We start from the raw sequence: 10,567 nt of genomic DNA, 5'->3' as shown, positions 1-10,567 counted from the left end.
TAGCAATAACCCATCGTTACAGAAATGGTTGTTACTAATTTTCAGTATTTGTATGCTAATATTTATTAAAATACTATATCTAAATGTACACAAACTTTTTTAACTTATACAAAAATTACAAAGTTGTACGAAGATAACGCCTTCATATGCACTTAATACACTTAAATAGAATCCGGGCGGTATGCACGATACATATTCATTTCATTTGGAAACGTTTTGTATAACTCTAATAGCATATTGGCCTTAAATTTGCGGTAAGCATCAATTTTGCCTTTAACTTCCTCATTCTTGGCCAATGCCTTTTCAACGCAATCTTTTGTATATAATTGAGGATTCTTGTCTTGGTCAATGTAATCGAATACTTCGAATGGGACGAAGACGTCCTGCACTTGATTTTTAAGCTTATCGATTTCTTGTAGACCGGTCACTAAACCTTGACTATAGAAAACAAAAAATGTTTATATGCAATACTCAATAAGATCTATCAAAATAACTTACATCTTTTGGTTCAGCACATTCTGACCCTACATAACAAATATAAAAATTGTTGATTTCAGTGGGATATGGTAGACAGTCGTTTGTAACCTTTCACGTACCTGTGGCTGGAAGTCGCTTACAATAATCCGTATTTGGCGGACATTTTCAATAAACATCTCCAATTGGGTTTCAAGATTTTCTAGCGGAGCAGACATTTCACAACAGTAACAACGCTTTTTACCAATGTAGGATAGGAAAGAAATTAAGCTATGTAGATCACGGAATTGTAGTTTGACTTTTAGAAAAGAATATGAGATATGTTTCACCGAATTTAGAAATAAAGCAAAAGTAAAAATATTTGACAGTTTAGTGGATTGGTTGCCGTATATTATTTATTAAACAAGGCTGCCGTATTGATACATTGAAATTCTAAAGTAATTTCATTGATAATTATTTAAATGGTTATCTATCAATAACATAAAATTCATTTATTTGATTTCTACCGAAAGATATTCAGCGCACAAATAAATTTTAATGCATTAAATAGCATATATTCATTAAGCTATGAAAAATTTTTTCTGTGGCCTCCACATAAGTAATTGCCATAATATTAGCGAAGTGCACTCAGTGCGATTATTGACCGTTTTGTTTTGCTCGCAACATTCGCTTACGGCACTGAAATTTTCATTCTTGTGTGAGTTTAGTACTTAGTAACTTTACGTAAATTGTAGAATAAAATCGAAATACTCGTAGAGTAAATTATGTCGCGACATGCATTAATCGGTTGGTAGTAACAAAAAAAAAATGTCAGTTTTTCAATATATTCTTATGGACACATTATTTAGGCGGAGGAACCGGATTCATTGGTAAAGGGTTAAACAAACACTTGATCAAAAATGGTTATGATGTCACTGTAATATCCCGAATGCCTGGGCTAAAGCGCATTACCTGGTTAGAACTGGAGCGGAACGGCATACCAAATGGTGTTACAGCTGTTGTAAATTTGGCAGGACAAAATGTATTAGATCCAAGTCGACGCTGGACGGATGGCTTTAAACAAAATGTGTGGACTTCTCGTGTAAACACAAGTGCAGCATTAGTGAAAGCTATTGCAGATGCACCTCAAGTCAAAGCTTTTGTTAATGTATCAGGCGTAAGTCACTATAAACCTGATGATAAGCATATTTATACTGAGAGTGATCCAGTGGAAGGATTTGATTTTATGTCGAAATTATGCTTAGAGTGGGAGAAAGCAGCAACATTACCAGGGAATATTACGCACTGTAGGGGCGTGAGTATAAATAATCATAATAACTTTTCAAATAATTGACTTAATGTTCTGCATAGTGAAACAGTTATTTAAAATTTTATATAATATTTGTAGGTTAAAATTCGTACTGGGGTTGTAATAGGACGAACAGGTGGAATGATTCAGAATATCTGGCTTCCTTTCCAATTGGGTTTAGGCGGTCCTCTGGGCAGTGGAAAACAAATTCTGCCTTGGATTCATTTATATGATTTATGCCAGCTAGTACAAAGAAGTATTGAAAATGACAAAATAGAGGGAGTAATAAACGGTGTGGCACCGGAAATTGTAACTAATGGCGAATTTTCAAAGGTAAATTTACCTATAACTTATTTCCTGTAAAAGTAGTAGAGTAAAAGTTTATAGAGTTATAAAAGAAAAACAAAATTTCATGCATGAAAGGACACATTTTAAACATTTGGGATTTGACTATTTTTTATAATTATATATAGTTTTAATTAATATATTTCCATTTTCTTTTTGCACTTAGGCTTTTGCTTCCGCTTTACGACGTCCTTGTCTATTCGCAGTACCGGAGTTTGTAGTACAAGCGCTTTTTGGCAAAGACCGTTCGGCATTACTTCTATCCGGTGCTAAGGTTCAACCTAAAAGAACTTTGGAAAGTGGATTTAAATTTAAGTATCCTAGTGCGAAGGAAGCGTGTTTAGAAGTTGTTCAGAAAAATTAAATTTCTTTAAAAAACACTTAAACCGCACAAATACATAAATATGGTTTTTTTAATTCGACCTGCTTGCTAAAAAAACAGAAACCATTAAAAAATGTGTAGTCTGTACTTAAATGACTAAAAACAAAATTATTTGAATCTCTGCTTGCCTGGTAACGCTGTGAATAATTCTGACACGTCAGTTGTCAGCTGTCAAATTAAGCAGAATTTTTCGTCGTTTGTACAACTAGAAAAGTTAAACGTAAAAGCAAACAAATCGTATTATTCGTTATTAATTTATAATAAACCAAAGATAATACTTTAATTCCCATTTGTGGTGTTTTTCTACCAGTAAGACAAGTATAGTAATTTTTATAATTCGCCGAAGTTACTAGTCAACAGTTTCTTCTAATATTTTAGGTGCAGCTCTTGCTCCTGACACATTGCGTGGCACCGCATCGAACTCATCGTTGTATTGCTATACAAAAACTTATTTATCAAAACTTTTGCACTAACGCTTGAGAGCTTTAACAAAAATATGCAATCGCCAACGATAAGATGTAGATTTGTCATTGCTTATTTGGCACTTATGCTCTGTATTGCGTGCCGCACTGGAGAGGCGGTGGAATTCACGTTTGATTTAGCGGACAATTCTGAAGATTGCTTCTTCGAAGAGGTGCGACGTAATACCACCTGCTATCTTGAGTTTCAAGTATCCGCTGGTGGTCAGTTGGACGTCGATGTAACTTTGACGAATCCACATGGCAAAGTAATATACGAACAACAGCGTGCGACGTTCGATAGTCATCAATTTACCGCTGAGGCAACGGGTGTCTACAAAGTATGTTTTAGCAATCAATTTTCATCATTTTCACATAAAATTGTGTATGTGGACTTCCAAGTGGGAGATGAGCCAGCATTACCTGGTATCGATGAACATGCCACTGTCCTCACTCAAATGGAAACATCCTCACAGTCGATACACAAGAGTCTCAATGATATTCTTGATGCTCAAACACATCACCGTCTGAGTGAATCAAAGGGACGCAAAAGGGCGGAAGATTTGAATGAAGCTGTGATGATGTGGTCTGGTCTAGAGACGTGTATTGTTTTAGTTATTGGCTTTGGCCAGATTTTAATTCTTCGTAACTTTTTCTCAAACCGCAAGACAGGTGAAGTTCGTTATAATCAGTTGCGGTAGAAAACTTAATAATAAACCTCTAGTAACGAAGAAAGGACTTATAGAAAGATGTGCATAAATAATAGTAGAAAGAGAAAACAGATGGAGAATTGATTATCAAAATGAATTAAAGTTTTGCTTACGCTTATAAGTTTGATTTACTGGTTTCAATATATAAACATAGATAATTACAATCTAAAACAATATGTTGGTTTAATTTTAAATAAATAAAGAATTTCACAGCCACCCAAAATGTGCAATTTGTCTCCTCAAAATAAATCGTATGTTATGTTGAACATTTTTCATATGTTATGTTGAACATTTTGAGATAAAGAATTTTCGAATAACAAGAATATGAATAACAGTCGAAAGACAATTTTCATGTCTAGTCCGATATATTTCTTGCTCATAATTCGTGTCCTTGCCGTTTTTATTATTACAAAAACAATAACAAACATGTTTCTTATTTCCAATAAGAATTAGTTGCGACCTTGTACCAGAGAACATGAATGAGTAGAGAAGGAGCAAATGTTAAATGAAAACTTTTTGAGTACTAATTTGTAATTCCACAAGAGGGAACATCGAAAAGTATAACTTCGAAAAAGAAAAATACACCACACAATATGCGAAATGCTATAAATAGACACAACGAATATTCCTATATGAAAAATCGTTGCGCATACCTATTTAGATTTATGTTTTCAATTTCTATGATATGACAAATTTATAATTATGAAAAGCCTTCTGAATTAAAAATCTGTATTATCGGTAAAAACCCCAGAATTCATAATAAAATAAACATTTAATAGGCTATTTTTCCAACTTATGTATGTGCGTTGCGTGAGCAATATACTTATTAAACAAATGATAATAATAAAACGGTGGCTAAGCGGCCACGTTTCCACTTTTGTGGTGGCTTAGGTCGTAAGCGCGAAGGAGTTAAGCTCATTCCGAATACGAGCATATACGTTCGAATCGTAAAATACATAAAATTAAAATTGTATTTAATTTTTTTATTTTATTAATTGGAATCTAAGCATATCATAATTCAATTACTTAAATAGCATATTTTACTTTCAGAGATAATTAAAATATAATATTTCAGGAAAATATGTTCATATGTTTAGGTTTATTGAATGTTTCCTTATTATGCGTATTTACACAAATGTGATAATCACACATACATTCTTAAATACACGTACGCTGATGCTTGCTTCTTTTTGCCCCGCACAAGCAATGACTTTTGTACACACTTTTTGCTTTTTGCGAGTTGAACGATCGCAGGCAAGGAGGGATTGGGGCGCACTGCCACATAATTATTTCAGATATATATTTTATTTATCGAATTTAGTTTAAGAACGATTATAGGTATGAATTTATTGGTATTTATATTTTTACATATATATTAATAATATTACGAAAATAAATCATTAATGCATTAGTACTTTTCAATACAAATTAAGCAACATATTAATATATTATGAATCCTCACTTAACACGCCTCTGTGTATAGTGGCAAGCCAACGAAATAACGGCGAGTCGCGCAGACATTGTGTTGTTGAAAGTAACCAAATGACGATTTTGTCAACAAACATACATATATACATATGAGCTCGCATACATATTGACACCGAATTTTGCGCATCGTGGCGGAGTTGGCAAAATTTGTTTCAATCGACAATTTTGCGACAATGTCGATCGGCTATGTTGTCTACTTTGTCATATGTAGTATAATATATGAAAATTAAAAAACAAAAATATTAAATCGGCAATGACCCAAGTTGCCATTTTTCTCTTCTGGAGTAAACATCAGAAAATTCTTCAACTTCTGATTTTTAGAATCACCATGAAGAAGCAGCTTTTGGGCAACTTGTAGAATATGCTCGTTCTTATGAATGAATTTGTTGTTGGTGTTATTTGAATGCGTAGATATATGAATGAATTTGTTGTTGGTGTTATTTGAATGTGTAGATATATGTATGAATGAATTTGTTGTTTTTGTATGAATATATGGCATATTACACATTACATACATACAAACAGACCTTGACATATTCACGTTTTTATGTATGTAGATATGGATATGCAGGAATGAATTTTTTCTTCTTGTAATTATGAATACAAGTATATGGCATATTGAATTGTTTGTATGTATACAAGTCATAGTGCATACAAACAGACCGTGGCAATTCATCAATACTATTTTTAGCTGCTTTGTACAAACGAAGTGAACACTAACTGGTGGTCAAATCAAAAAATTTTATACTTACCTATGTATTATCAAAACCTCAAATAATTAACGAATCAAATGCAAATAAATTAATTTTTATTTATTTATATTTTATTAATTAATTTATTATTTAATTAAAATAATAATAAATTATACTTATAGGTATTTCTTAATTATATTAATCTAAATAAAAATCTGAAATGGAAAAATAGAAAACACTGAAAATAAAAAAAAAACAAATGCATATAAGTAATTTTGTTATTTAAATTGTAACGATAAAACAAAAAAATATTTTTAATTCCACACGATTTGCGAATTTGCCTCCTCTTCAACCACAAATTCTCACACGATTTTTTCTATTTACATAGATTTAATCAATAATTCACCTGTTTTATAAAACTAGGCTCATGTGCAATAAAACTAAAAAAACTACACTACAACTAAAACTAATTATAACTAATTTCTACATATATAATACATTTAACTACTTAAATCTTCTAAATTAAACTTATTTAAACCTGAAAATATACAAAGAAGAGCTGAAAATAGAAGAACATCTAAATGTGGAAGAAAAATGTATAAAATATTAATAAATTTGTTTTAAATATGTATGTATATGATACATCACTTACACAAAAAAACACACCTAATACCTATTGCCTTCAATCAATAGAATTTTAGATTAAAAGAAGTGCACCATAATCCCTATTTCTTATATATATTTAATTTTTTTTGTTTACCTATTTTTCGGCGTTGCACATCATTTTGCCTCTTTTCTTCAGCCAGCCATTTCGCATTTTTATACAACAACACTGTTACTAAGGACTTTAACAGTTGTTGTCGGTGGACCAAGCATTCGCCAGCTTCTAAAAACCATTCTGGAAAAACGTTTTTAGTGCTATCATCTATGGCATCCTCGATGAGCTCTCGAACTCCATAGTAATGCGCATATTTTCCGAATAGCTCTTTATACCACTTCATCTGTATCCGACAAATTTCGAAAACTCTGTCAGTCGGATTTATTAGTCGCAGATCGGTGCAATCTTTATAGTTCTTAGAGCGTATTAAAGACTCGGAGTGCTTATTTAAATCTCCTTGAGTCTTCAACAGCTCTTTTGCACAGTTATCGCATCTGGACTTGCAGAGAAGTTTTTGGTATATCGAGTATCCAGTGTAATACCGCTGTACTTGAAGCTCCGCAGTATTTTCTTCGGTTTCTGCAAAGTGCTCATCGGGAATGTCAACTATATCAACGGCATGTTGCTCGGAATCATCGAGGGAGTTATGAATTTCCTCGCTGATATTCCAATCAAGATTCAGGTCGTCATCGTCTTCGCAGTTTGAGCCTTTATTATTAAATCTGCGTCTCAATATCTTCATTGAGATAAGACGAGCGACTATGAATTGAACATCATAGGCCGATGGATGAGTATTTATCCCCTGACTAGCCCTAATTTTATAAAAAAAGTTTTCTAGCGCGTCTTGATTTAATTTTCCTAACAATATAAATTTCACATCTTTGTAATTATCAAAGATATCTTTGGATAAATTCATCATTGCTGTCAGGGTTATGATAAACCCTGATAAGCATTGAACATTTATATTGTTAGGAACCTGGATATGCGAAATGAACTGCAGGTGGTCCTTCAGCCTATCAAACTTTGCCGAAGTGTTTCGCCAAATGGGACACCTGAACGGGTTCTTGCTGTTGAGCACCTTGCAATCAAGCTCATCAAACAAGTCGTTCATACGTTTTACCAACATTTGTGTCGCTTTGGCGCATTTCAATATATATGCATCCGTGCCCAATAATCCCTGCCTGAATGCCATGTCGATGCCAGCTGCTACTGAATTGCTGAGCACCTGTGTAGCTCTAGAAACGCTCATTTTCTCGAAATTATTGGGATATATGTGGGAGGATGTCAACTTCGGACATATTTTAAAATGATGACTTGCACTATCGATTGCATACAGCTTCCTTATAACCTTGAAGCTAGCTATGCCATCGATAGTTTTTAAGTCGTGCTTCAATAAATTATTCCTAACTGATTTAATCAAATGGCAATAGTCATATAGGCAATGAACTTTTTTGCCATTGATTATAAAATATGGTTCGGACTTTGTAACTTTTAAATTATTATATAATCGGACATTCACGGAACCTTGATCACAAATGATCGCTTTTACACTGAGTCCTATCATTTCCAAGACTTCAATGTTTTTCTTTAATATTACATCTAAATCTACTGCGGTCAGCCCTCCTTTTGCCACATAATACGAAATTACGTATTTCCAATTAGATGCTATAGCTTTCGCCATGAAAAAGCAGCATTTGTCGGCAATATCTAATTCCCTATTGCCGTCTCCCTTGTCAACGAAACCATCGATGACATCCTTACTTTTATTATAAACGAGATCTTTTTTAATTGTAATTTCATCCAACAGGTACATCAATAGAGGAGAATACCTTCCTCTTCTGATCTAGTTAGAATTTTTGCAATTTGCCAATGGTCAAATCCCACCCACATGCCAAAAAATTTAATAACAATTTATATTTTTTACATTTTTTTTATTTATATTCCTTTTTTTAAACTATATTATAAATACTTTACTACTATTTATATTTATTTATTAAAACATATAATATATCCTACATATGTATATACTTGGGTACATATGCACATTTGATTCTAACATTGAAATTTCATTTTTTCTCCTTTTCTATTTAGATGCAACTTCAAACCAATTACAACTATTTTCTGATTTGCATTTATTGGATTTTCTCTTCCTTTATTTTGGCGCAATTTCACACCAAATATTAGCTGTATTTCTATTTTGGCCGTTAAAATATGACCAATCAGGTGCATACTCTCTTTCGTCAGATTCTATCATACGATTGATTATTCATATCAATAGAATATTCACATACATACAAATTAGTCATTTGAAACAAGTAAAAAAATTATTGATGTTTGAATTCACACCTTAAACTATTTGAACATGAAGTTATCTGTGGTGCTGCTTGTATAGCGCAGTTGCTTATTGCAACGTGAAATATTTTGCCTAAGTTCAAATCCTATCATATTTTTATATACTATTTTTTATTTTTATAACCCTTTTTTATTAAATGATATTTTAATTCTATTTTCATTTTATTTCCCTCATTCCTTATATTTTTTTTTCATAAGTCAATTATTTTCCTTTTTATTATATTAAGTTTTGTTTATGCGCATATCAAGAACATCTCTGCTTATGTATATATATACATTTTGCTTATAGAGTGGTGTAGTTCGTTGCGTAAATTGACAGCTGTGGTGACATTTTATTTTCGAACTTGCACGTTTTCGATGTTCCTTCTTAGCAATTAACATTTTAGTACTGGTAACATTTGCTCCTTCTCTACTCATTCATGTTCTCTGACCAGAGAACATGAATGAGTAGAGAAGGAGCAAATGTTAAATGAAAACTTTTTGAGTACTAATTTGTAATTCCACAAGAGGGAACATCGAAAAGTATAACTTCGAAAAAGAAAAATACACCACACAATATGCGAAATGCTATAAATAGACACAACGAATATTCCTATATGAAAAATCGTTGCGCATACCTATTTAGATTTATGTTTTCAATTTCTATGATATGACAAATTTATAATTATGAAAAGCCTTCTGAATTAAAAATCTGTATTATCGGTAAAAACCCCAGAATTCATAATAAAATAAACATTTAATAGGCTATTTTTCCAACTTATGTATGTGCGTTGCGTGAGCAATATACTTATTAAACAAATGATAATAATAAAACGGTGGCTAAGCGGCCACGTTTCCACTTTTGTGGTGGCTTAGGTCGTAAGCGCGAAGGAGTTAAGCTCATTCCGAATACGAGCATATACGTTCGAATCGTAAAATACATAAAATTAAAATTGTATTTAATTTTTTTATTTTATTAATTGGAATCTAAGCATATCATAATTCAATTACTTAAATAGCATATTTTACTTTCAGAGATAATTAAAATATAATATTTCAGGAAAATATGTTCATATGTTTAGGTTTATTGAATGTTTCCTTATTATGCGTATTTACACAAATGTGATAATCACACATACATTCTTAAATACACGTACGCTGATGCTTGCTTCTTTTTGCCCCGCACAAGCAATGACTTTTGTACACACTTTTTGCTTTTTGCGAGTTGAACGATCGCAGGCAAGGAGGGATTGGGGCGCACTGCCACATAATTATTTCAGATATATATTTTATTTATCGAATTTAGTTTAAGAACGATTATAGGTATGAATTTATTGGTATTTATATTTTTACATATATATTAATAATATTACGAAAATAAATCATTAATGCATTAGTACTTTTCAATACAAATTAAGCAACATATTAATATATTATGAATCCTCACTTAACACGCCTCTGTGTATAGTGGCAAGCCAACGAAATAACGGCGAGTCGCGCAGACATTGTGTTGTTGAAAGTAACCAAATGACGATTTTGTCAACAAACATACATATATACATATGAGCTCGCATACATATTGACACCGAATTTTGCGCATCGTGGCGGAGTTGGCAAAATTTGTTTCAATCGACAATTTTGCGACAATGTCGATCGGCTATGTTGTCTACTTTGTCATATGTAGTATAATATATGAAAATTAAAAAACAAAAATATTAAATCGGCAATGACCCAAGTTGCC

At 32.2% G+C, this 10,567-nt stretch overlaps 3 protein-coding genes across 4 annotated transcripts; 2 read left to right on the top strand and 1 right to left on the bottom strand.

Annotated features, from left to right (window-relative positions):
* Positions 1–38: 38 nt before the first annotated feature.
* Positions 39–826, bottom strand: MED10 (mediator complex subunit 10). The gene is made up of 3 exons (XM_014248226.3): positions 597–826; positions 499–524; positions 39–438 (listed from the first exon to the last, which is right to left on the bottom strand). Exons 1-3 carry the CDS (start codon positions 690–692, stop codon positions 162–164), a joined length of 399 nt encoding a protein of 132 aa, XP_014103701.1. The 5' UTR covers positions 693–826; the 3' UTR covers positions 39–161.
* Positions 827–1,101: 275 nt separating this feature from the next.
* Positions 1,102–2,772, top strand: LOC106627933 (epimerase family protein SDR39U1). Its single transcript, XM_014248267.3, has 4 exons — positions 1,102–1,260; positions 1,323–1,768; positions 1,862–2,095; positions 2,274–2,772. Exons 1-4 carry the CDS (start codon positions 1,239–1,241, stop codon positions 2,469–2,471), a joined length of 900 nt encoding a protein of 299 aa, XP_014103742.1. The 5' UTR covers positions 1,102–1,238; the 3' UTR covers positions 2,472–2,772.
* Positions 2,520–3,880, top strand: p24-1 (transmembrane emp24 domain-containing protein). 2 transcript variants are annotated; one of them, XM_014248268.3, is made up of 2 exons: positions 2,520–2,798; positions 2,868–3,880. In XM_014248268.3, exon 2 carries the CDS (start codon positions 2,986–2,988, stop codon positions 3,646–3,648), a length of 663 nt encoding a protein of 220 aa, XP_014103743.1. In that variant the 5' UTR covers positions 2,520–2,798; positions 2,868–2,985; the 3' UTR covers positions 3,649–3,880. The 2 variants fall into 2 exon arrangements, with proteins under 2 accessions (XP_014103743.1, XP_014103744.1); XM_014248269.3 differs by having other exon boundaries at positions 2,520–2,807.
* Positions 3,881–10,567: the final 6,687 nt, after the last annotated feature.

This window comes from Bactrocera oleae, chromosome 5, assembly GCF_042242935.1.
Source record: "Bactrocera oleae isolate idBacOlea1 chromosome 5, idBacOlea1, whole genome shotgun sequence".
Classification (NCBI taxonomy): Eukaryota; Metazoa; Arthropoda; class Insecta; order Diptera; family Tephritidae; genus Bactrocera; species Bactrocera oleae.
Note: the sequence above shows the minus strand (reverse complement) of the source record. Positions and strands in the feature narration are given on the sequence as shown.

Excerpts from the sequence above, each read along its gene's own strand:
- p24-1 (XM_014248268.3), top strand. The coding sequence starts at position 2,986 with ATGCAATCGCCAACGATAAGATGTAGATTTGTCATTGCTTATTTGGCA.
- LOC106627933 (XM_014248267.3), top strand. The coding sequence starts at position 1,239 with ATGTCGCGACATGCATTAATCG. Across the intron at positions 1,769-1,861 it reads ATATTACGCACTGTAGGGGC|GTTAAAATTCGTACTGGGGT; the intron begins GTGAGTATAAAT and ends TAATATTTGTAG. Across the intron at positions 2,096-2,273 it reads CTAATGGCGAATTTTCAAAG|GCTTTTGCTTCCGCTTTACG; the intron begins GTAAATTTACCT and ends TTTTGCACTTAG.
- MED10 (XM_014248226.3), bottom strand. The coding sequence starts at position 692 with ATGTCTGCTCCGCTAGAAAATCTTGAAACCCAATTGGAGATGTTTATT. Across the intron at positions 525-596 it reads TAAGCGACTTCCAGCCACAG|GGTCAGAATGTGCTGAACCA; the intron begins GTACGTGAAAGG and ends TTTGTTATGTAG. Across the intron at positions 439-498 it reads AATGTGCTGAACCAAAAGAT|TCAAGGTTTAGTGACCGGTC; the intron begins GTAAGTTATTTT and ends TGTTTTCTATAG.